Source organism: Pogonomyrmex barbatus, unplaced genomic scaffold, assembly GCF_055798465.1.
Source record: "Pogonomyrmex barbatus isolate J1 unplaced genomic scaffold, ASM5579846v1 scaffold3, whole genome shotgun sequence".
NCBI lineage: Eukaryota > Metazoa > Arthropoda > Insecta > Hymenoptera > Formicidae > Pogonomyrmex > Pogonomyrmex barbatus.
Genome location: NW_028297127.1, coordinates 19,273,659 through 19,299,954, shown reverse-complemented (window position 1 = coordinate 19,299,954; position 26,296 = coordinate 19,273,659). Strand labels below are relative to the sequence as shown.

At 42.3% G+C, this 26,296-nt stretch overlaps 2 protein-coding genes across 14 annotated transcripts in view; both read right to left on the bottom strand.

The window, feature by feature from the left end:
- The window catches only part of LOC105423912 (bromodomain adjacent to zinc finger domain protein 2B), a 151,512-nt gene that overhangs the window by 99,710 nt on the left and 25,506 nt on the right, over positions 1-26,296 (bottom strand). The window lies entirely within an intron of this gene.
- On the bottom strand, positions 6-5,979 carry LOC148936134 (uncharacterized). Its single transcript, XM_089078804.1, has 4 exons — positions 5,938-5,979; positions 4,047-4,088; positions 2,791-2,894; positions 6-2,725 (listed from the first exon to the last, which is right to left on the bottom strand). Exons 1-4 carry the CDS (start codon positions 5,977-5,979, stop codon positions 2,467-2,469), a joined length of 447 nt encoding a protein of 148 aa, XP_088934930.1. The 3' UTR covers positions 6-2,466.

Here is a 26,296-nt window from a genome sequence, read left to right as displayed (position 1 = left end):
AAAGAAAGAAGAATCGAAAGTAAGAACTGGAAGATATGGCGCGTAATCGTTGTCGGTATAGTAATTGCGGTGGTAATGACGGTAGGCATCATGATCACGCGGACAACAGGATTGCGTCGCTTCGTCGGAATATGTGTGAATATTATCTCGCAGTTAAGATTTCCGCGAGAAAGAATCGGCAGGGAAAGAACGACGATATGTTTATAACATCGCTCGCATAAATTAATTTCTAAATGCGGAACGTTCGACAACAATTTAATCCGGTTTAATATTTAACGGCTCGCGTAATACGAAAAGAGCGCCATGTTCCGAAGTATATTTATTCGTTTTGTTTACCCTCTCATTCCTCTCATTAATAATATAAAAGTAATATAAATAGTAATATATATAGTACATAAATAGTAATATAAAAACATCCATTTCCAATTTTATATGTCCCATTTTCCTAAATCAAGATCATGTTTATTCATCTATGTATGTAATTATTTACTCATATAATTACGCTCAATTGAGATGCGCAACTGCTTTTGCGTTTCAAAAGTGCTAAGCGAGTACTTATGTTAGTTCGTTTCGTGCCAGTGGTTAAAGGTTACAAATATTTTGTAGTACTCACGCGAGCATATAAATTACGCTTGACATTATCTATCGGATTATGCAAATTATCAAGTGGATACTTAAAAAGGTAGAGTTAAAATTTTTGTTGAAAAAAAAAAAGGAAACGCTTGCAATTCCTCTTTACAAATTCTAAAATTCTAAAATTTCTAAAAATACCACATCTGTAGAGCCTATAATAAGCCGGACTTTCACTAAATGAGCCAACCTTTGATGACACATGAACTCGATCTGACACGTATACGTAACACAATTGAAACGTCTCATCAAAACACGTTTTATAATTCACGCAATAAAGCGACCCTATTAATAGTTAAATTGTTCGTTGAGTCACAATGATTTTACATTTTGATCGTACGTACACAACTTTCGTATCTCGTTTACGATCAAGCCGCTCGACCGACGTTTCATAAAATTTCCCGCAAAATATAAGGAGCAGTGCGATCGAATCGAAATCACTGGCGTTACAAAGCGGGAACCTCGCCCTAGCCGAAGGGCGTTCTCGGCACACAGACGGACGGCGCGGCACAAAGCGGCCGCGCGCACACAGTCCCTTTTTCCTCCGAATATCGGCGAGATCTACGCACGCTTTCCTCTCTAGAAACCGCTCTCGATATCGCATCTCGCCCGCTACTCCCCACCCCGCGGAAACGCGTAAAATTCCAAACCTCCTGTTCAAAGTACGCATCACAAAATACGCTGCTATCATGCCGAGCCATCAACACAGATGCCCGTAATCGTCGATCGAGAGAAGGGTGTAGCTTATAAAAAAGACATCACCGAGAGTCATTTATCATCCATTATATTTACTACTGATTATCAGATTTTTCAAATTGTTTATTAATTATATCTCGAATCTCGGCTTTCTGCCTTTTTGCGAAAATCTGAAAAATACAGAATTTATCTTCATATGAAATTATACTCTTCTCATCGTCCCCCTTTTGGGATTAAACAATTTTAATCGAGCAGAGATAATAATGCTGCGAATAAAATAATGGTGATTAATTTTTTTTTTTTTTACTTATATATTCTCTTTTCTCTTGTCTAGCGAATTTGTTTAATCTAAACAAATCTGCGAACCTTGATTATTTCCCTCTTGTAAAACGTTTCGAGAACATCGCGAGGACGGGATTTCTATTCTCTCCTATTCTGTTCTATTATATTGCTTCTAAATTGCTGTCCTCTCGCGCGTCCTTTCCCCGTTCCCCTCGCTCCCCTTTCGCATTCTCTCGCACCCATACACGCGCGACATACGATCGGACAAAAGATAATCGCGGAGCTGCCTGTCGTGTTCCACAGCGCACGGCTTTCGGGTGTGCTGGTTGCCCGAAGGGGGTGACGCCGGGCGTCGCGAGGTAGTGGCAGGATAGGAAGAGGGGGAGGGAAAGGGGCGAGGACCGCAACGGGGACGGCAGAGAGTCGAAAGAGAGAAGAGACCAAGAGAGCGGAGTCGCGCGCAAAGCGAAGAGGAGTCGGCCGGCACAGGCAAGGGGTTGGCGAGCGAAGGGAGAGGATTGGAGGCGGCCGGGTAATGGGGGAGTCGGTACGTGGGGTGGCTCGGTGGTACGGCAACGAGCGGTTTCGCGGGCCTGTGGGTGGACAGGCGGGGGACGGTGGCGGGGAACGGTGGCGGCGGCAGCGGCAGCAGTGGCAGCAGGGGGTAGCGCGGCGAAGGGGCCGAGTGGGGTTGGTTAGGCGGACACCACAGAGGGTGACGTAGCGCGAAGGGTGGAAGGGCGGATGAGGGAGCATGGGAAGACGCGGGGCAGAAGCGGGAACGAAGGGGCGATAGCGGTAGAGCGGAGGAGGCAGCAATGACGACGAGGCGCTGGTTTGAGTTTGTGTGAGCACGCGCTACCGCTCTTCGGGTTCTATCTGCCCACGTCCCTCGTTCTGCGTATCGCCGTCTCCTTTTCCGACCCGCGCTCTCTCCCTCTCCCTCTCCCTCTCCCTCTCCCTCTCCTCTCTCTCTCTCTCTCTCTCTCTCTCTCTCTCTCTCTCTCCGTCGCGCTCGTTATCTCGATTCGCCCGCTTCTTTCTCCGTCGCTCTATACCGCAGCCGCTTCTTCTTCGTCCCTCGCTTCGTTCCTGACACTCGGAGAGCGGGTCCTCTCTTTCCTACCCCTCTCTCTTCCCTACCCCGTGTCTCGTCCTCTCGCGACAGCCGCATCGGTTCACGTTCTACGGTTCCCTCCGGCTGTTTCCCTCGCCCTATCTCTCTCTCTCTCTCTCTCTCTCTCTCTCTCTCTCTCGCTCTCTCTCTCTCTCTCTCTCGCATCTATCTATCTTCCTCCGCCGCACGCGAGCACCGCGTATCAATCCGTCTCCGTTCCGCGCTCCGTATCTGCTTTCTCGCACCGGTTTCTCTCGCGTTCTCCCTCTCGCTCCCGGCGCTCCTCCGCGCGCGCGCTCCTCTCGCTCTTTCTTCCGCCGTAGCACCGCTAGCCGGTCCTCTCTCCGTTGAATCGCTGTGCGCGAGACAGGCCGAGCACGGGGAGGTAAAACAGGCGGAGGAGGGGGGAGGGGAGGAGGAGGAGGAGGAGGAGGAGGAGGAGGAGGAGGAAGAGGAGGAGGCGAGTTCACGTTCCATCGCGAAGCACTGGGCGGAATTGGTATATCGGAGGATAGAGGGTGAGAGCGGATAGGCAAGGGGGAGAGGGAGGAGGACGCGGGGACGCGGCGCTCGTAACGTAGCGACGCGCTCGAGACGCGCGGACGTCGTTTGAAGACGAGTTCTGCTGTGCTGGGAGGCATTCCGGGTTGTTGCACCGGAAGGACAGGCGGCCTGGGAGCCCCGATGCGTCGCCGAAGTAAGTTCTGCCGGAGCTTTAATGGAGGACTTGGATAATTAGCGCGAGTGCAGATCCCGCTGCCTGGGAGCCGGGGACGCTCGAAGCGACGAAGAATGCAAAGAACTTGTCTCGTAATGCGACGACCGATGCGGCGCGTTGGCTCGAGAGCTTCACGACTCGTCTCGGTTTTTGAATGTTTCGTTGATTTAATTCAAAACAGAATGCGTCGAAAGAAAAAAAAACCTTCAAATTGGAATCGCTTAGATTCTCTTTTTTACCCGTCATGTCATATTAAATCCTACACCCGAGCGCATTAATCATAATATGAGGAATACATGCTCCCCCACTCCCCCCCCTCTCTCTGGTATCAATTTTTAATTTTTTCGAATAAATATCTTCGAATGAAGACAAGTTGAGATCGAGTTTAGTAATATAAAGAAAAAAATTGCGCGTGTTTAACAAACTACAATAATGTTTTACAAACAATATGGAGACGTTCTCGTGTCTATAGATCTATTTATTTATACACTCTTACACGATAATTATTACTATTTACGCGGAAAGGCGCGCGTAAAGTAACATAAATTATCGCCAAAATATGAAAACTGGACAATGATAAATAATGCCAGGAATTCGTATTACCCACGAGACATTTCGTTTCTGCTGCTGCTGTTGCTGCTGTACCTTATGAATGAATATGGTTATATACGATCGATAGAGAGCAGTTACATATCGTTCGCACACGTTTTACACACACATATATATATATATATATATATATATATATATATATACACACACACACACATACACGCTCAGGTCGTTATTTACTCATAATAATGGTCGGTTTTACATGTATACGCACAGAACACACAGATGTGGTCCCGCGTCAGTTTTGTACGTGTGCGCGTGCGTGTTTATACAAACTTAACTGTCGACTCCAAATCATCGAGATAACGTAGCATATTAACACACAATAATATTTACGATAAAGAAATGCTATCCAACATAAGACAGTGACAGACGTCGAATGATAAACAGACGTGCTACTAGAAATAAACTGTCAATGCCTATATAAAAAAAAAAAAACGTTAAATTAAAATTAAAAAATTTTCATTTGCTTTCCATTAAATCATTCATGAGTTCGAATAGAAACTTGTCCATCATTTAATACGCGTTGAAACATTCATATAAATTAAAGACCTTTCATTAACTCGATCGGTCTGTGTGTCTCATGAAATTCACAGCTATAAAAAAAAAAAGTTGTTTTATTTTTCTTTTCATAACAGTCGGACATAAAACGTAGTATTTGTTTACAATGTATATTTGCGTTATGTATGTAGTTTTACGTCAAACCAATTGTCATCTGTTCAATTTATTTGGTTGCGCGAGATACGTTTTACACAATTCTGCGAATAAAAAAAATTTAATTGAAAACATTTTTCTAGTCTACGGGCTATGAATAAACGATAAATCAATTTTTATTGTTATTTTTACATAGTTTAACGATTAACCTTTAATTGACATTGATCAATTTTATCGACATATAATTAGTGAATCTTAATTAATTGATATTTAATTAATCATTTATCTTATATAAAGAACTCTCGTTGATTATATACATAATGTCCGGTAATTCCCATCATAACTTTTAGTTCCGGATTGTTTGATCAGATTGAAATCGACCTTGCGCCTTAGCATTTACACTAACATAATGACGACCTCTGAAATAAAAGCGGTGTCGCGTTGAAAGCGTCGATACAAAATGAAAGTGAAAACACGACGATTCCAATTAAAGACCAAAGTTACGTGAACTAAGTTTTTCAATATCCGGTATCACGATTCCGCTCTGAAAACGTATAATACGTATAATACGCTACCTGCATTCTTCTGTGCAATCCATGTTTCTCTTACGCTCGCAAGTATCGATTTGCTCCAGTGACATTGAAGATGAGCGTTATGGTAATAGCGAGAATAAAGAATTTCTAAGACGCGACGAAATTCACAACTTCTCCACGAGATACTAATTTATTCTTGTCGAACTATGTTTCCACTGCGCAAACTAGTGAAGTCGAAAGGATTTGTAGCTAGGTGATTCAGAGTGACGTTTCTTTGAAAGAATCTGGTTCGTACTAAATGATTCAGAAAGTTTCAATGTGGATATGAACTTCGTTTAAAATAGCATTGTTTCATTACACAACATTCGATAATTAAAGAATCAAAATTTTACATATTAATAGTAATTAAAAATTAGTTTTTTCTTATATTTCAGATTGTCGCATCCTCTTCCTCCTCCCCTCTCTCATTAAATTAAAAAAAATATATATAATTATTGCATATTTATCGTCACATGAAAGAATTTGAATCGTATTTTGCTTTTCCCACCGTGCATCATCGTTGTCGTATTGTAAACAGAATCGGGGCATAATTTGAACTATTGAAAGAAATGACAATTTTCTGCCGACAGACTCTTCAAAGACCCAAGAGCGTTCGGTTTTGGAAAATATATTTCAACGCATGGTACTCAACGAACCTGACGAGCCTGGTGTCTTTGACCCTCGGAGGCTTTGACCATGACACGAAATGAGCAAGCGACGATCGCTTTCTATTATCGCGCTACCAAGTTGCGTGTCGCAAATGACAACGACATCACCGAGATATTTTAATCATTTGATTCGATGCATCGCCGTCAATTTATTCCGCTTGTCTATGATATATATTTATGTAAACATACGAAATATGACCATAACAATTTTGTCGCTAAGTGCAAAAATTTGTGTCATTGCATCTATGTGTTTTTTTTTTTTTTTTTTCAATGAAGTGTCGATTTTTCTAGGAATAATCACTGCACTCGTGAGAATTTAAGCAATAAATATTACTTTCACGTATTCGTGCGAAAGTTATAAAATTAATTTGCTTTTTCAAATATATTTCAAGATATCGCGCGACTCTCTATTTACATAAAGAGCACGTAACATTATGGTAAAGTCAATTGCAATACTCATCGATCGAATCATTGACCGAGAACGTACAGGGGTTATCGTAACTTGCGTGTATCCACGGAGAACAAAAAAATAATAATATTTGATACGCAATGAAGCGTTGCTATATGTCGATTATACATCATGTTTCGTCGGTCGAATATTTCTATTTTGAATAGCTCACAGTCACAAGATATCATCGAAATCCGTACTATCAGCGTGGAGATATCGACAGTTTAACGTTGATGCACATGCTGCAAATAGCTCATGTTTCGAGAAATATGCAACAAAATGCATTATTGACACTTCAACGGACAAGTGAAGCTTTAACCGCGCATAATTCAATTTGTTTCGCACAAGTATATAAGCAGCCAAATAAATTAAATTTCCCCAAATAAAGACGAGAGCGATATAATATCAGATATCTGTTACTAAGGGATACCATTAGAAAGACAAGCTCTACTCTATATTTTTGAGACTCTTAATAAACAATGTATCTCACCTACTGCCATGATTTATCGTCACCGTGTTAGCAACGCGACTTCCATGAATTCGTCGGCAATTCGTCGCTCGTTATATCTCGATTTTTCGTGTAAGGTTGTTTGCCCTGGGTGGCAAACACCCTTATAATCGGCTGAGACTGAGAAATCACGTCGCCAGCTTCTGGAAAATCCGATCGCGTAGATTGCGACGCGAGGTGCACAAAGGCAGCAGCTCGGCTTGGCGACGCTCGGCCATGCACCGTCGTCACACGACGCAGTTAAGATCGGCCTTAACTGCGAGCACGCCTTTTGCCGCACCGTCGCGCGCCTCTAATGGCGGATCTCGAGTAATCAAGCAAAAATTACTGGAATTCCGCGGCCCTGGCTTGTCCCGAGTCGCCTGAACGCCAACTCTGCCGTTCCGATAATTTCGCACGAAACTCTCGTCGCTCTCGCGCTACCGTTAAACTTCGCCTCTAATATTTGCACGCTTTGCAAGTCCGAAAAACTCTTTTCTACGTAGTGCGCGCGCGCACGCTCTATTAAAGTGATATAATTATACCATTTCAATTTACGTTCTCGCAATTTCTCTCGAAAATTGCTCAAACAAAATCCGCGACAAATTTATATAAAGTTATATAACAAAATTAAGTATTGGTATTAAAAAAATTACGAAATACAATATCTCTCTTCTACAACTTGGAAAGAATAAAAACGGCCAGACGCCATGGGAAAATATCGATAACATCGTTCAAAATTTGAATAAATGTATGAATACAAGCACTTCGCGATAAGATTTTGAAATCTCGACGAGATAAACTTCCATTCCCGATATCGTTTTAAAGCGACGTCGACATCGACGAGCATCGTCCTCTCCCGTGGCAGTTCCGCTATCTCGACGTACTCGCGAACAATTTCGCGTACTCGCAATCGACGTGACGCTACACGGTTCGTCTGGAAACAGAATTCGCGGGGCGGTTTATTCAAGGCGTTTTATCGGTCGCTCGATCAAAGGTCCCGTGTCTACCTTCGGCACGGTCGGCGCTGCGAATCCGAGACCCTTATTGGCTACGGGAGGGCCGGATACCTACCCGACATTCCGATTACTCCCGTTCGCTGACCCGAAAGCAAATCCCCACCGACGTTACAAAGTGCGTATCCCGTGTATGCTCGCGGCGCGAGTACATACAGGATGCGACGGTTGAAATGCAGCACGCGCTATACCGTTGCGAAAATGCAACGCGAAATATTCGCCATAGCCACCACGCTCGAAGATGGAAATATCATTTATCACCGCGCCCCGCTACTGAGAAATAAAAGGAACGAGACGAGGAAGAAGAGAGAGAGAGAGACAAAGAAGACCGCACGAGTTTGTCGTCGCATCGACGATTTAATCCTTTCGAGTGATAAATTATATCTATACGATTGATTACAAAAATGGAAAGCGAGCTACAAAGCTGTTTAAAATATCATTTACGAGAAATATTAATCACCCGTAACTAAGAGTATAGATAAAAAATTAAAGTGGGCGATTTACTGAATATAACTGTATGAAATGTATTACGTAACACTCAAATGCATCGTAATATTGTTGATTAATATTAATATGAAAAAAAAAAAAAGAGATTAAATATCATTTACACCGTCTTTTGAAATTGCCGTTGGCGCGAGCGAGAACTTGTGGCAATCAGTCCCGCGGCAGAATTTACGCGTTTGACAGTTAAGGGCGATCTTGATGCAGCGCAGGACTGCATAACGTGCACACGCGGTTTGCGTGTAATACGCTGAAAGAGACCTTCCCTCTTTTTATCTAAAGACCCGACGACTATTACAGTATTACTCGGAGACTATATCGGTATCCTAGCGCGCTCGAACTGTGAGATCAATAAAGCAGTCCTTTATAGACTTCGCTACACGCGCCGTACAAGCTTGGTCGGTTCCCTCCGCCCGTTAGTCTGTCACTTTCTTTCCCCATCTCTCTCCTCTCTCTCTCTCTCTCTCTCCCTCCCTCCCTTTCCTCCTCCCTATCCCTCTCCGTTCCGTTCGCCTTCTCGCGCGGCTCGTATGTACGAGTAAAAGAGTCAGTCGTCCGCCACCTCCCTGAAAACGCCACCCTCTTCCTTCGCCGCAAGCAAGCCCTCCTCTACGCCCTGCTCTGCAGCGAGCACGGGGCCATAAATAACCGAATGACCTACCGCGGTAGGGAGGAGGTGGGTGCGCCGGTCGCACCGGGCTGCTACCGGGACACCCGTTAGACGCGTGCACGTTCGACGTTGCAGATGTACGGTAAATGACGAGCGCGTTTAACCCGGCAATTTTACGCGAATTAAACGCAAACTGGAATGACCGACGTCTATCTTTGCGACCAATATCTTTCAATTACGCGAGATCAGAATATTTGAAAAGAAGAGACATTTCTGCAAATCGACTACGAAGCCGCGATGGGCTACGGACTAAAATAAAATGGCAATCTAATTCGAAATTGGGGTAGAAACTAGGTTCACGATTTTCTAAGATTCACAAATGCGCACGACCCACTTCGAACGTTTCCATTGCGACTAATCCTAAAAAAGTGCATCTACCTTAGTCTCGATATTATAATAATCGGCGTTACGAAGAAATTGGAGAAACGCGCAAGCGTGACGGTCAGTTGTAAATTACATCTGGCTGATTGTAAAGAAAGCGAACATCCTCATGTGTGTCCCCCGTTTCTCTCAAGTAACCCTTCACCTTCCGCTGTTCACTGACTACGTGACGGCGAGGAGTGCGTGGCCATAAATAATCGAACGAACCGCCATAGATTGCACGTTTCAACGACTTGCAGCTAGAACCTTTCAATGTGCGCCTCGCGAACGGCACGTGTTGCCGGATCGATCATTTAACGAGAGCAAGTCGCTATAATATTAATTAAGATGCTAATCGATTTGTATTACTAATGATCTGTAAAAAATATTGCTACATTTACACTACATTGTTACATCGAAATAACGTGAATAACATACAAAAATTCTTAAATTACGAAAATCTATATATATATATATATATATATATATATATATATATATATATATATTAATTATATATTTATACATACATATAAATAATTCAAAACTTTAAAGTTTATTTTATGCCCTGATTATATCTGGAATACAAATTGCTCGCACGTCAAAATATGTCTTTGGATCGCGGTTTGAGTCGCGGTTTGATTAGCCGTCTACAGCAAATAGAGATAATCAAACTCGTAGCGTGATAAAGTTTCCGCGGTCTTTTGTATCAGTAACCTTGTTCTCGGCAACAAAGTACTGACAGTGACGCTGAGTCAGATGATAAATGCAAAAGCAAACTCAGGTTGAATGTAAAACCGTTACGTGCGTACGAGTTCAGCGACATCGTGGACGAGGCCTGGTGCAGGTGGCAAATATCGCTGAGAAATGAGATTCGTCGGTTTAAAACATCTGTCACTAACTCACGAAATATATCTTGATGCGCGCGCTTGGTCATTCCAAATACGGTAATATCTCCGATGCGAAAATATCACGGTTAGGAAAGTTATGAATAAATTACGTAGCATCACGTCGTCCATTCATAAATATTACATAATTAATGACTTACCAAATGACAAGCTAATAATAATAAATCAAACAAAAAAGTAAAGTATAAATAAATAACAACACAATATGTGATGTTTCTCAGATTAAACAGTTTTTTTTAATGTGTAATTTCCACGATGTGTTTTCATAATATATGCATCAGCGCGCTATTCTCTCCGAGTGACGATTACACGCGACTTTGTTAAATTCACCTGAATGCACCTTACGGTGCATTGTCTTTCGCGTTAGAGCAACGTGCCGTTACGGATGAAACTTTTCTTGCAAATGCCGCTCGTCTTCCTCAACGGCGGACCTCGGCTTCCGTCGTTTGAATGACGTCGCAAGCGTCGCAAACAACCGAATGGCACTCCGCGAATACGCAACGATGACAAATTGTCAACGATGACAATTGGACACCCGTTACACGCATAAACGCAGCGCGTAACTGAATTGCGGATGGAGTTTCAGGTCGCGAATTATGTACAGCGCATCCAATCGACGCTCGGTGGCTGCATAATGGCGGAATGTGTCAGGATATCGATCACACATTACAAAGACGAAACCTGGGAAATAAACTCGGCTTTGCAGTTTCAAATAAGCTAAAAATCGGTCTCGACAACAAACAATTGAATTTCGACCAGAACAGACTTTAATCCGCGGATTGTTTGTTCGACGTATCATTATCGTAGTAATAATACATCGCAATAATAAGTACATAAAATACGCGATAAACAGGGAAAAAAAAAACAGTCTAAATAGTCGGAAAAGATTACATTATCAATCGCACTTGACAAAGTTTCAAACTGTTATTTTATTATTATTATTGCATCACTATAATTCACGATTACGGTTGTCGTTTGTAAAATATCCAGGGCGCACAGTAAAATAAAGAGACGTAAATTATTATTATATACACGCTTTTACGAAAATATGGATTTTTAGCTCTCCCATCGCATCCACGTATTTGCGATCTCGCATGTAAATAAATCCACCGGAAAGCTTCGCAGGCATACCCTTTATCGAGTACACCGCACCGGACAAAAGTTGATAGCGCGGCGGGATTTCGATGGAGAACCGAAAGAGTATCGCGCGCTATCACAATGCGCTATTAATCACGTCTTGCGGGAGGAGGGAACGGAACTCCATCGGGCGTAAAACTGGGTATCCGTTACGGGATACGACGAGGCAATTAGATGTACCGGGGAGGGAAAGAGATTGTGCGGATTATTAAAGCGATCCCGAGATATTAATCGTCTGTGTTTTAAAATGGTCACGAGGGACGATGACGTACGCGCGCGTTACCGTCTCGCTGACCAGATTTTCCATAAGCCGTAATTCGATTCGCGAAGCAAGCCCACAAGGACACCACACGTGTCCCAGAAGATGCGGGAAATACTACAGATTACGAAGCGCGAAAAGTATCGATTTAAAAGAAACACGTGATTGCCTCGACGTTTGCGATTTATAAATTATAAGCGAAAAGAATTTTCGATAAGCCTTTCCTTTTCCGTTTTTTATAATTTAAATGCTCGATAATGCGTTTAATAAAGCACTTGAAAAGAAAATGAATTTGTCTATAACTTGCGCGGTACATCAGCGATAAATTTTGCAAAAGGGCAGAAGGTTATATGAAGTTTATGGTATGCCAGTTCTGTCGCACATTTCGAAAAATAACTGCTGTGCGTAACGCGTATAATTCTTTTTTAAAATTCGCTGCATTTTACGGCCTACTCGCTTATATATTTCCGTTTTGTGGTGGCGCCCTGACAATTTCGATAGCTACGGTATTTCATGACTATCCGAGCTGAATCGTTCTATTATTTATTCAGCACGTTAACATGTGCAGTCGACGTATTTCACTTATTTATCAATTACGTGAATTTATGTTTTTCATATTGCAATCGAAAGTGCGTGTACTTTGCGCCCGATCCGAAACGTATTGTCATTTCTAAAATATTAATTACATCCTGACTGTGAGTTAATTCTGACTTGTATAATACATTATACATAATGTATTATAAATTGTATATCGAAGATGCTGGTTACATTTTCATAATAATCATAAAATATTCACATTGCAATTCGGTATATAATTCATTCAATGTTAAAAATACGACAGTAACAACGTAATATTTATTTTTCTTGAAATTGTTAAAATATTAAGTATAGTATAAGTAAAACTCGAAATGTATTTAATAAAATACAATATATATGTACCGTTTTAATGAGAATACTTAACTCTAAATTGAAAATGAATAATCAATTAACCATTGGGTTGTTTTCAACGCTAGTTCCGAGCAATTGTAAAAGATTCATGTGTTGCCTCACATCGTTAAAACATAAGTTCCCTTTATAAAAATATGTAGTAGAAGATAAAGCAGAAATTAAAATATATTTTCACCGCTAAAAATAATCCTTTTTCTTCAGTTTGCAATTTAATTTTGTTTTGTTAATAAATTCAGTTATCAAAGTTATCAAAAGTTATCACTTTAACACTTGAAGAATTTATCATTTTCTAGTTAAACTTATTATTAACACAGAAGTAACTTGATTTTGATGACAATATTTCCCGACCAAAGTTTCGCCACTGTCGACTATCGATCGTGTTATTAAATCGGCGTGCAAATATTTAGCACGAATACTCGGAAATGCTTAATGAATTTTAACAGTACGATTCGCCTCGAGCAATGGTCATCGACGGGTAAACGGCAGTTGTCTTACGCGTTCTAACGTACGCACATGCGTGGCAGATGCACGCGTACTATTATAGCACGCGAGAGGTCAGCGTGTCGAGTTGACCCTCCTAACATCGTATTTTGTACTAATGATATCGTCGCGATAAATAATAAATTCGGTAATCCTCCATTTGCTCGATCATCATTGTACTTTCATAGACGCAAAAGCGCGTCGTCGAATAGATGGTTCGATGATATCACGGAAATATGACAAATATCCCTTGTCCACTTTTACGAAACGATCATTTGTCTAAAATCGTTTCTTTCTTTATTTAACGAAAATGTCTCAACGATTTACGATAAATGCGTCTAAAACGTACATTTCATTGCGCATCGACATTCGACAAATATTATGTGAATGTGTCGACGTTCGCGTGTCTGAAAAAAGTCACAGCGGCGCGTAATCTTTTGCCGGATAAGATTTCCGTGTCTCACGATGTTGGAACGTTGGTGCGATTCCTCGCGAGAACGCACTCGCGAGAGCGAAGGAACGAATAAACGCTCGACGTGTTCGATCGTGCCTCGCAAATGACTCCGGGCGAGCGACAAATGGAAAAGGGCGAGCAGGTCGACTCTCGTCGTATCGGCGTTCCTGGGTCCACGAGCAACGATACCGCCGCCGCCGCTGCCGCCGCCGTCGTCGTCGTCGTCGTCGTCGTCGTCGTCGTCGTCGTCGTCGTCGTCGTCGTCGTCGTCGTCGTCGTCGTCGTCGTCGTCATCGTCGTCTCCGCGCGCTCTTACGTTTTTGCCCGGAGCGCCTTCCTCGCCGTCGCCCGCTTCCTCGCCTCTCTCCCTCCCACCCGCTGTCCTCCGCGCGGCGTCATTCTCGTCGTGCCGCTCTCAGCGGGAGCGCGCGCAAAAGAGGGGCCGCGGGAGCGAAGAGGAGAGAAAAGAGAGGCAGAAAGAGAGATAGAGGGAGATCCCCGCAGACACCTGCAGTTCGCCGGCGAGAAAGACGGACAAAGGACGGGGCTCACGCGGCCGACGCGGACGCGACGAGGGGGGAATCCAGGACCGGGGGGGAAGGACGGGTGGGGCGGAAGGGGAGGAGGGGGAGAAAGAGGAGGAAGAGGAGGAGGAGGAGGAGGAGGACGAGGGACGCCAAAGGCGATGCCAAAGAGACGACGAAACGAAGCAACGCGAAAATGGCTCCCGAACGAGATACGGCAGCCAGGAACTCTCGCCAGTTTCGAGCGAAATTACTGGGAGCCGGCCGCGCGCGCACGTTAGCGTCCCGCTGCCGCTCCGCTCCGCCCCGCTTATTTAATGTAATTTCGTTGCCGCGCTGCTCGCTTCTATACCGGTGCGGTGTGGCGATACGCGGGGCGAGGCAAGGTGAAGCGAGGCGAGGCGAGGCGAGGAGAGGTGAGGCGACTTCGTATAGCCCCAGACTTCGTATCAAGATATCATTAACCTTTGTTTCAACCAATTAACCGACTTGAAAAATTATCGCTGAATTATAACATAACGGCTGGGCCACGCCACGCCACCACACCGCGAATGCGAGCGCACGCGGAATGCCATTGTCGCGCGGTATAAGTATGCCGCCTGCTGCAACGGGTGTGGTTGTGCATGACGATAAAAATGTCCAGCGGAAAGCCAAGAAGCGACGTTCGCGACGCGTATAGCAGCAAACTGATTGTTGGCTCGTTGCGCAAACAAGCTCGGAGCGAGCGCGCGCGCGCGCGCGCGCGCGCGAGAGAAGCGTCTTGAAAACTTGAGATTCAAAGCTAATTTTTCCAGCGGAATATGTATCGTGTTATATAAATCATGTGGCGCGTTATTACATCGTAATGTTATCCTTTGAAATTACGTTGTCATAATTATTAGCGTGTCTCTTATAACGCAACGCGATTCAATATGAGCTAAAGAGCAACCGGCCAAAGGAGAAAGTGTCGAATCTCTGAAAAATTTACATACTCGATTTAACTACAGCTACAATCAACATTTTTATCACACGTATTCATCCAATTTCTATTATAATAAATACGTTCGCAACGTAGCGTTTAACGAATTAACGCGATACGCTATAATTATGATAAACATAATAGTCACGATGAAATCGTGGATCAGTGCGAAAACGCCATAACTTCCATGAATTTGCTTGGAAGATTTTTTCCTGCTTGTAATCGGGTTTACCCTACGCCAATCAAACTCTCTATGTGGACAGGTTGCTCGCAGGTGCAGGTGCCCCCCCTCCCCTCCCCCCGTTAAATCGACAATGTCGGATTTGCGCGTACGGCTTTCCCTCATCTCGCTCCTTTTTTCGCGTGCACCTTTATCCCGGCGTTATCACGGAATCGCGGCTTCTAGACTCATTAATATTTATACACGAGAATTATTATGGCGAGAAATTATGTCTTAATATCGAATCACGCGTTATTACCCCGCGTTACATTGTATTTTGAGGTGAAATTAAAGCGATGGGCAAGGAAGTGAAATTAAGAAGGTTCAAATTATACACGTGCGAGAGTATAATTTGATATATAGATATATAGGCACATAGGGACGCTTGACTATAATATATACAATAGCGTAGGAAGGACGCTTTAACTATCCACGTGGAAAATATTCCAACGACTCGAGGCAAAAAGAATGCGTTTTAAAAAATTTTTTCGCATATCATAATATATAAAATATTTACAATCGTGTATATAATATTTCTGACAACATATATAATACACAGTAATACGATAGGTAATAAATATCTACTCAGAAAAGCTGAATAATATACGGATTTATTACGAGAATAATAAGAGATCGCAGAGTCAAAAATGAATTATTGCTATTGACGACATATTTCTGTAAGAGCGATTTCCGGCCGAGATTAAATGCGAAGTTAAAAACTTTTGCATCTCTATCGATTATTCGGTATCACACGTGGCTGTATTATCTGTCTTTATTCCACACACGTAACGGCGCAAAGTGAACGCTCGACGGACGGTGTCCATTTTAGTCGCTATCGGATTTCACTTAACGGAATAATCAGCGATTAATCGCCGCCGGTGGCTATATTGATTAATATAAATTCCTCGGGCAGAATCGGTCGTCGAGTGATACGCGCACGAGCACGGAAGTTGAAATTTGCGATTAAAATAGATAGCACTAACGTCAATTCACGATTGATCGAATCACTTTTCTCCATATCGTGCTTATGAATACGATTCAGAAAAGAATGAAATAATTAACCAGTAACTAATCACTAACCAGTATCAGTTAATTCTTCATGCATCTCTTCGCAAAATATATTTCAAGGAAAGACAAAATTTTTTTTGTAATGAAAAATATTATAAAAGAATACAATACACAAAACTTTTTCTAAACTACGTGGTCCATTAGAAATAATCCATTTTTATATCTACTTTATATACAAGAAGTAATTGAAATTGAAAAGGTTCCTTTACAATTGATATTAATTAGCATCAACTATTATTAAAAACTATTATTAAAAGATCTCGTTCCGTGTTTTTTTTTTTTTTTTTTACAGTTATAATTCAGCTAATGACAGGAAAGTCACAACACAAAGACACGAAAAGAAATTCAGCTCGTATACGCGTGCACACTTTCCTGCGAACTTTCCGCGTGATCGTAGAAATGAATTATACATCAATATCCAAGGTATGACCCGACGATTTTATCGCCATCTCCTATGTAAAATCGTGCGAACTTACCGCGACCTAAGTAGCTCGTGCCTTCCTTGAAAAGCATCGATAAAACGAAGCCATTCTGCGACGCGCGTGTCCGCTCTTGTCCTCGGTATACAATGTGTCTCCATCGCGACAAAAATAGGAAACGCTCGCTCGAGGAAAGTGCAAAGTAATAGCTACTACGCGGCAAGTGCGAGAGAAATAGTGAGATTTCACGCGTAGAACGTGAAAAGCGACTACACATCGCGTGAGTATCGATCGTGTTTGAAAAACGCGATACGAGCGTGGGCATCGCCGTATTAGTCTCTCACGCTAGAGAAAAAAAAATTACATCGATTCGTAGCGCTTGTATATAATTAATAACACATATCTACAAGTATTTACGCAGTGCTGCAATCGGAACAGATATAAACGAATAAACAGATTGTCTTCAATATTAATGTTTCTTAATTACTGCAAGAACTTCAAAAATATTATTATTTACCGTTGATTGACAGTTACAGTTAAAAAGATATCTCGTGATTTAAGAACATCTTGCTGTAACGTTGAAAGAATCACATTAGTTGTAATATATCCATTTTGGTGCGGACCCTTTTATACGTCACATTTCATGGAAGAATTTTCCATGCTGCTAAAAAATGGAAGGCAGAAAATCGCGAAATATAAAACGGTAAAAAAGAAAAGATAAATTATAGCGAGTGAATAAAGTGAGAGTACTCATTTGAAACTCAAGCAGACCACTTTAGCTTTTGTAACCGCTAAGCCTTAAAGTCCTTAAATGATCTCACCGCATTTCCGAAAGGAAAATAATTTCAAAAGTTTTTCAACCCTTTTCATGCAACAACACGGGTAGTAAGTGACAAGTAAAAATTACCGCGACAAATAAATATACTCAACAAATAATTAATTATTTTATTGATGCAACTAATTAATTTATCGATTATAATTAAATTTTTCTCCTCATATTAAAAATAAATAATATAAAAATAAGTTTACAGAGCATGAAACACCGACGATAAAGAATATCGGGAGAAGAATGCCGCGTCGAGGAGTTATTACTCAGCGAGATTTTGGTAGAAATCGATACGGGCACGACGATATTTTCTCCCGCGTCGCATTTCTGCGCGTCGAACGAGGAAACGTCGTGGGACCGTGAATCATCGCAGGCGATCGTGAATCACGTCGCCCTTCGCCAAAGCGAGGAGTTTAAAGCAACGTTCACACCAAGTCGAGCACGCTCCGAGAAACGCCGATATGCTCCCATGGGTGCGGCCCGTGAAACGAAGGTTCCTACACGGGATGAAATATCTACCCTTCTCCTCCTCTTCCTCCTCCTCCTCCTCTACCTCCTCCTCCTCCTCCTCTCTTCCTTCTTCTCTCTCTCTCTCTCTCGCCCGCGCCCCCGCGTTCCCGCCCCGCTCCCGCGGCGGTATAATTAACCCTGGACGTTCGGGTTAACCCGCACAGGTAAGAGCAGATACGTGGTAGAAACTTGGAGGGAATACCTCGTATTTCGTGCCGCGCGCTCGGCAACAAAGTATTAAATTAGCACCAGGAAGCCGGAGAGGGTTTTCGATGCAACCCTTTTCCCGAGGTGCATCGAGACGGACGATTTATCGTCGATGCGATACGGAATGTACACACCCGCGCGCGTGCGCGCGCGCGAGCGCACGTGGAAATTCTTGGATAATCATGCTGGCTCGCGGGTACGAGAGTGGTCGTTCGCTTCGTGACTCTTTAACCCCTCGCGCGCACCGAAATATTTCCATACGTTCTTCCTTTTTTTTTTTTTTTTTTATGGTTTCGTAATGCGCAGAAGCGTAGCACAGTTCAGATATCAGGATGTTCGCTCGGTTACTCCCGGTTACAGCCCTCCGCCTTGCAACTCGTTTATTAACGACGCTATCATCGCAACGAGACGTTTTTAGCTTTATCGCTATAATCAAATTTATCGCGATAGCGCGGCGATAAATTTTTATCCAGTTTTTAACGTCAGCCGTATAACTTCGTGTTACTCCCGCGCGAAACTCGGTTGACAGACCAGTGACTTTTCCGCCGGTAATGACTAGCGTTTAAACGAGCTCTCTACCGGTTATCTTCGACATCTGCCGCACAGAATCGCGGCATTTATCAGCATAGCTGAGGAAGTATCTGCTTCGTAAATGCAAATAATATTAAAAAGAAAAAATAGCAATGTTCGTAACTCGTAAACTCTATTAACAACTTTTCGATAGTGCACATCATGTAAACAATCACTTTTAATTGTCAATTATGTTCGAAATATTAAGTATTTTTAATTATTAACAGAACTGACAATAATTATATTTTTACTAAATTTCTCTAAAATTCATTTAAATCATAAAATATATAATTCCTTAGATATATTAATATCTTACATATATTAAATATTATTTATATTATACAAAAGTTATTTTCTGCAGATATTTTAAAGCAAAGTCGTCCAAAATTGGATGTTAATTCTTCTTTTAATGATCGTACAGATTTCCTTAAATGTATTATTTAACGGCGTCATAGACACGTGTGGTTACCTGAGGCACCGGAACAGCCAGTCTCGGCGCTGATCGTTTGATAAACGCAAATCTACATTTGGGATTTACCGCGCGATATCTCCGCCGTGTGCCGGACGTGTTTCTCGCGATCATGTGAATTGTAAATCGACGCGCGATAAGTAACAACGACGATACGTAGCCGGGCTTTAGGCAAGAACCGAGCTCGCTCGCGGCAGGCGTGTTGCTAGCCACGCATTACGAGCGACGCCGCAAGAAACGAGACGCACGGTCGAATGCATTACGCTTGTATGTGACGATGACAATGCATGATCCTCGGTACGTTGTCAGGGGCTTGGGATGCATGGTGCGAGGCATGATGCGAGTGGGCAGGATATACCGATAGCGACTCTTTAAAAAACGTTACACAACACTTAATTGTTCATAAGGAGAGACACGGTAGAGTCGCATTCAAGATGATCGCAGTCTTATACTTTTAATCAACAATCAATCACATTCAGCAAAATCTGATGAATAATTATCGATATCACAACGTAGCGTAAAATAAAGATTGGTTTTATTATATTAAAAAAAATTTCGAGATAAAAGACTCATTTCGATTTGAATACATTAGTCTTCTCTGTGTTCTGTCTTTTTTTTTTTTTTTTTTTTGTGTGTGTGTGTGTTATCGAAGAGTCAATCGTTCCTATTTTACATATTGTTCAAAATGCGGATTCGAAAGTTACTCCCTAACTACTAGCCGAAGGAAGAACACACTCATGATATCTATTCGTCGAGGCATCTCACGAATTTCCATTAATCTCTGTCTTGCGCGAGCTATCATCGAGGAGGTCCCATCGATCTCCGATCACCTTGTCCAAGGTCGATCTTGTTCCGCCACGTAGCTATTTTTCCCTTGGGAGTTACTCCAACGATTCCTCTTTCCGCTGTTTCTAAATGTGTCTCTCGAAAATCGAAATCTCGCGATCAAATGTGTCTCTCGAAAATCGAAATCGAAAATCGAAAATCGAAAATCGAGATACTCGGTTAATCTTATACACGGTATGCGATGATGCATGGTGATAGAAGATATCTTCCTGATATTTAGTAAGTTTAGAGAAGTACGGAAAGTGAGTTAGTGCGACGTTTTTCTGAGGAATACGCAAACGATACTTTTATTGTTGCGTTAATTGACTTGTAAATATTCGCGACGATCGAACGATAAATATCATGTCTAATTCGTATTTTCTTTAACATTTAAATCATTCCAACTTGAAAAACCAACGTTATCTCTATGTTTATATAAAATACTAGGTTCGCCACTTATGATATTCAATCATTCAATTAACGCAAGTCAGTGATATATCGAGCAAGTCGGAGTATAGATGTGCGTGACTCTCCGTCGTACATGTGTGTATAACCGCGTAAATTAAGATACAACAAATGATAATGTTATATATTAATTTGCTATTAAAATAACTTTAAAATAATGTAAATGAATAACGTTATTTAATATCGTGTTACGGAGAGCCTTTATCAATAAACAAGTTTGTTTTGAAACAAATATTATAATATAGAAAAAATTCATTCATTTATGTTTTTTAATATTTCCACATTTGTATACAGCGATATATATTTGCAGGTTTTATCAATACTACACTAAATGAATGACTGTAGTACGCCGTGTATGATGAATGAATGAATGAATGTTTTATACGTGTAAAAATAATTAGATATTTTCGAATAAAATTATTTCTCGTAGCAGTATTAAAAAAAAAAAAAAAAAAACAGATTTAAATATATCGTTTTTAAAAATTCATATAATAAAGTAGTTAAATAATATTTTAAATACTTTTGTGCGTTCAAAAAGAAACTTGTTATTAATGAAAAACGCGAATATTTAGAGAGTTTCAGTTTCATATTGCAATTTCCATTCTCATTATATGTTTCGTTATATTAAAGCAGAACTAATATTACTCACTATAAAGATAATATTCATTATTGGCCAAGCTCACCGCTTCAATGTGACATAATCACGTCTTTCACCGTAGCGATAAGCGCATATATATATATATATATATATATATATATATATATACATTCGCTAGCTACACGGACGTTACATTATCGCGCGCAAATGAAGAAAAATCGAAAGGACGATGTTAATTTCCAGAATCAACAATTTCCGATCGAAATCGTGTTTCCATGGCTCCGCCAGGTCGTTCGGCGTATTTCTCCGATTACACACCCACACATACACACACACACACACACACCATATACACGCACGCACACACACGTACCCGCGCATCTATTTGTCGGTTATCGGTCTCGCGGAGCGTGTGCGTTTACTATCGCGCATCCGTGCACGTCCATTAGTACGCGCGCTCACGCTCACGCACATGCGTGTATGTGTTGCGACTTCAGGTCGAGTTGTACACGTTTGGTTCGAATGCGGTCGAGCGCGGTGCGTTCACACGTATCTCCGTGTGCGTATACGTACGTGTGCGCGCGGTCGAGTATAAAGTCACAGCGGGAGCAGAAGCGGCGGCAACGACGCGAGCACACACGCGACGTGAAGAGAAGAATTGGACGGCGAAGAGGAGAAGGAGGAGGAGGAGGAGGAGGCACAAGAGGAGAAGGGAGGAAAGGATGAAGGAGGAGGAGAAGGAGGAGGAACGAGTGACGACGATGCAGTCTTTCTCTCTCTTACCAGCACGCTACGTACATACCTAACTTAGGTCATACCGACACGAACGCGATAAGTGTCCCCGCCGGAGAGAGCCAGGAGGGGAGCGGAGGAGAGGGAGGGAGGGAGGAGAAAACGAGTCGCGGAATTCGAGCTGGGGTGGTCCGAAAGTTACGAATCTGCGGGCTGCGACAAAGCGCGCGAGTGTGAACGCAGGGGATCGTCCTCGAATCCGGGCAATTACGCCTGCATTTTGTTCTGCCCGAGTAATTATGTGCACGCCGCAGCGTATTTTTGCAGGAATTTTTCGGGCCCGAAATAAGCCCGAACGGCTAGTGAATTAGTAGAAAAGATGGTCAATTTTCGCTTGAATCATGCGTCGTACATCGCGGTAATATCGAGTGCGAGTTGACAAATAATTGCGTTTATAGTGGTTATAGCGATACGTCATCGTGATAAAATGTAACTAATATAAAAGTAATTAATTTAACACACGTGCATCGTAAGAATATCATCTCGTATGCGTTATATATTTATTTAAATAAAATATTGAAATTCCTCGAAGTTATTTGAGGTTAATAGTTGTTTGTTAAAAATAAACATCTCTCAAAGGATGAAGTATATATAAGTACGCAAGTTCTATAATTGCACAAACTTGAAAAATAAATATCTGAGAGAAGTTATTTTTATCGCACAACATTCTCTTAAAAGTGAAGAAAACATTCTCTTTTCCTCTTTCATCTTTCACTCCGTCCTCTTTTCCAGTTTAATATGCTTTAAGACGTATGCAACTTAAAAGTACATCGTGTATTATCAATACATTAGAACCGTGTCGTACTCGAGTGACGTTTGAAACTATTTAAAAATACCTGAAACACTCGGGGAGAGAGAGAGAGAAAGAGAGAAAGAGAAAGAGAGAAAGAGAGAAAGAGAGAGAGAGAGAGAGAGAGAGAGAGAGAGAGAGAGAGAGAGAGAGAGAGAGAGAGAGAGAGAGGAACGTTCGCAACGACATTTCCCGACCAGAAAGTTTCGATTTTCTTTCACTCTCTTTCTTCTGGCCAATGTAAGAAAAGCAGGAAACGTCGTACGGTAACTTTTATAATACCAAACGACTCTCTCTTTCTTTCTCTCTCGTATCGCGACATCTACTTCTAATATCGAGACGAGCGGCCACGGCCGTAGCCGCAGTGCGCGCCGGTTACATCACCTTGTCCGCTCGCAACAGCGGATCAAAAATTACAAGCTGGCCGTAACGAGCGAGTGAGCACGATATATCGTCGCGCCGTGCATTCGACGACGAAGGCGCAGCTGCGTCGCCGTTGCGACATTTGCGACAGCAGAAACGAGCGCGCAGTTTTATCGGAACGAAAGGTCGTCCCATCCGCCCGCCCGTCCGCCCGCCCGCCCGTCCGTCCGTCCGTCCGTCCGTCCGTCCGTTCGTTCGTTCGTTCGCCGCACGAAATTAAATTAAACGCGCGCGACTATTTGTCGCGGTTTTCTCTCACCTAGCCCGGACTATTTATCGCACACTTTGGTAACGCACTCGCATCTCACGTCGCTTCATTAATCACTACTCACATAGAATGTCTCACGATTCGATGACAGCCTAAGCTAAGTCGATGCTGTTTTCTATGCAGACACTCTATCTCAGACGCTTGGTTATAATTTGATATTAATTAAATATTGCTAAAACAAGAAAAACAAGAGCGTGTCCATTCATCGATTTGCTCGAGATATTTGGTAAAAAAGTTAATAATACCTTCGATAATATTGATCTATTGATCTGTACTTTCAAAATACACATTTTATTTCCTTTTCCTTCTCTATATTGATTTCTATTAATTACTGCAAGAAATTTCTCTCTACCTAACTATCACTGATTATAAAATACGTTATTACTCACGATATTCGATGACGGAGATCGACATCCCGTTCAATTTGCTCTCGCTCGGCTATCGAAATCTCTCGCGGCACAAACTCTCTTCTTACGAATCGTCGCACATCACAAATCACCAGCGAATAGACGTCACGAGAAACACGCGCAACGCGATATATCGATCCATCCGGTGTCCAATACCGGAAACGAAATGAACGGAGTCGAGTTCCGTAATACAAAAAAAAAGAAAAAAAAAAAAAGAAAAAAAAACATACTCGTAAAAGTAACGGATACGTGGTCGCCAGCGCTCGCCGCGGTGTCGCGTCGCGCTGCGTCGCACCGCGTCGCACCGGACTAATTATCGTTTTCGTATACAGAGATAAATTACGTCAGGCTGGACGCGCGCGTTTACCGACGGGACGCGTTCGTTGTTCGGACTGATTTACAACGCGCGATATTGTACGCGGAGACTGGTCACGGGGACCTACTCTCTCGCGGTCTTTCGCGCGGTTATCGCTACGCGCCGTTTCGGCGCGTATATCGCGCGACGATCAAATTTCGCGAAGCGTACCTCACGAAGTGAGAACGACCGATCGTTTGCGCCGCGGTAAATCCACGAGGAGACCCCTTATTCATCGCGACGACGCGCGATCACGGATCCGCGGACAAGCGATTTCGGCGAGCGAGCGAGAGAGAGAGAGAGAGAGAACAGATACGCGCGAGAATTCGATCTCGATCGTTCTTGATGAATGCGTTAGTTTACAAACGTATCTTCACGCAATGATAATCTATTGCGTTACAAATAATATAAATAGCGAGATAAAAAAATCGCTGTTACTCATCGTCACTTGTCCGCGTGAATTATGCATGAAATGATAACTGGAATACTCTACATGTAAATTACGCGCACGTATCGCACAGGTGAATAATGTTATTAATGTGAAAACCGTTAACCAGCATATTAAAAAATCAAACTAACGCTAAATAGCTGATTTTTTCCAGCATTAAATCTCAAATCTAAATCCATTAAAAGCTACTTATTAAAAATCAATTTTTCAAATTTTCATATAAATATAGTTAATTGTTATTCTAAATAGCAATCGAATTTTGAACTATTTGATGTTAAGGATGACAAGAGACTTCGTACTTGAAAAGAAGACAGAGTTAGATTATATGAAATACATTTATCTCTTTATCGATCAAGTGCGCCCATAATGCGCACTTATACGCGGCAACGAAAAACAAAGATGTAAACGGCTCTTCCGCCGCCGTCGTAACGACGTGCACGACGAGATGACGCGAGCGGTGACGAATGTCCGCAAATGGCCGCAACCCGATCGCGAGCTGTCCGATAAAAAAACTTGAGTCACTTTAAAAGTACTTGGATGGTAAAATAGCCATCTCATGGTCGGTTACAGCTACCGGGGTCGCGAGGTGTTTACGTAAATTTTTGCGGCCGATTCACGCCGGGCAAACAACGCCCGGGTGGCGATTGCAATTTAACGGTTATTTAGAAATCGACGACTGTCGTCGGCCGCGCGATGATTTACGGCGCTACTTTTATAATCGGCGGCCATTTCCCGGACCGATTTAACGACCGCCGTCAATCGCGCGGGAAGAGGAACGTACGCTCTCCTCGCTCGAGAGAGAGAGAGAGAGAGAGAGAGAGAGTAGGCGCGCACACAGCGAGCGGCCACTTTTTTTCCGTCATCGATGTGTTTCGCCGTGGAAATCGCGATTCAACGCTCGCACCGGCTCCGACTCCGACGCGATCGCGCAACCACCGAGGAACGGAGATCGTAAACGATGTTGGTCGCCTACGCGCTAACCACGTACAGAGATTCTATGTTTCTCTACATGTATACCTGAAGTAGATAACAAGATCCAACAATGTGCTTTTACTTCTTATCTCCTGTAAGTAGTCATTAGAGGAAAATCAAATACATGTAATATGCAAGAAAAATGATTTTTTTCCCCCCTAATTAATCGTGTTAAATTTCTTACTACCCAATAATGAATTAAAATAACGACGGAACAGAACTAAGATATCTTGATTTGTAAGATTGGTAGTACTGCGATTTAAGTATTAACAAAGTAAATTTTAAAAAAATATGTACAGATAACAGCGATAATGATTTTTAAAAATCTACATATTTAAGAATATTTAATTTAATATCTTCATCCTCCGCCATAATTGATAATTGTCTCCTGTCATATTACGGCCGATTAAATTGGCTTCTCTTAGGCTTATCGACCGGCTAATTGTGCAATCGAGTAATTATTTCTTTACCCTGGCATGGCGAAATTGTCGCGAACACGCGATGTAGAAATTCGTACCTCTGCCGAAAATTCAGTGAAGTGATTCTACATGACGACGAATGCAAC

What these genes read in the sequence shown, in the direction of transcription:
- LOC148936134 (XM_089078804.1), bottom strand. Translation starts at nt 5,979, where the DNA reads ATGGTCAAAGCCTCCGAGGGTCAAAGACACCAGGCTCGTCAG. An exon ending in AAAGACACCAGGCTCGTCAG is followed by an intron (nt 4,089 to 5,937) that starts GTTCGTTGAGTA and finishes TTCATTCATAAG; the next exon opens with GTACAGCAGCAACAGCAGCA. An exon ending in GCCGGAGGGAACCGTAGAAC is followed by an intron (nt 2,726 to 2,790) that starts GTGAACCGATGC and finishes GGGGTAGGAAAG; the next exon opens with AGAGGACCCGCTCTCCGAGT.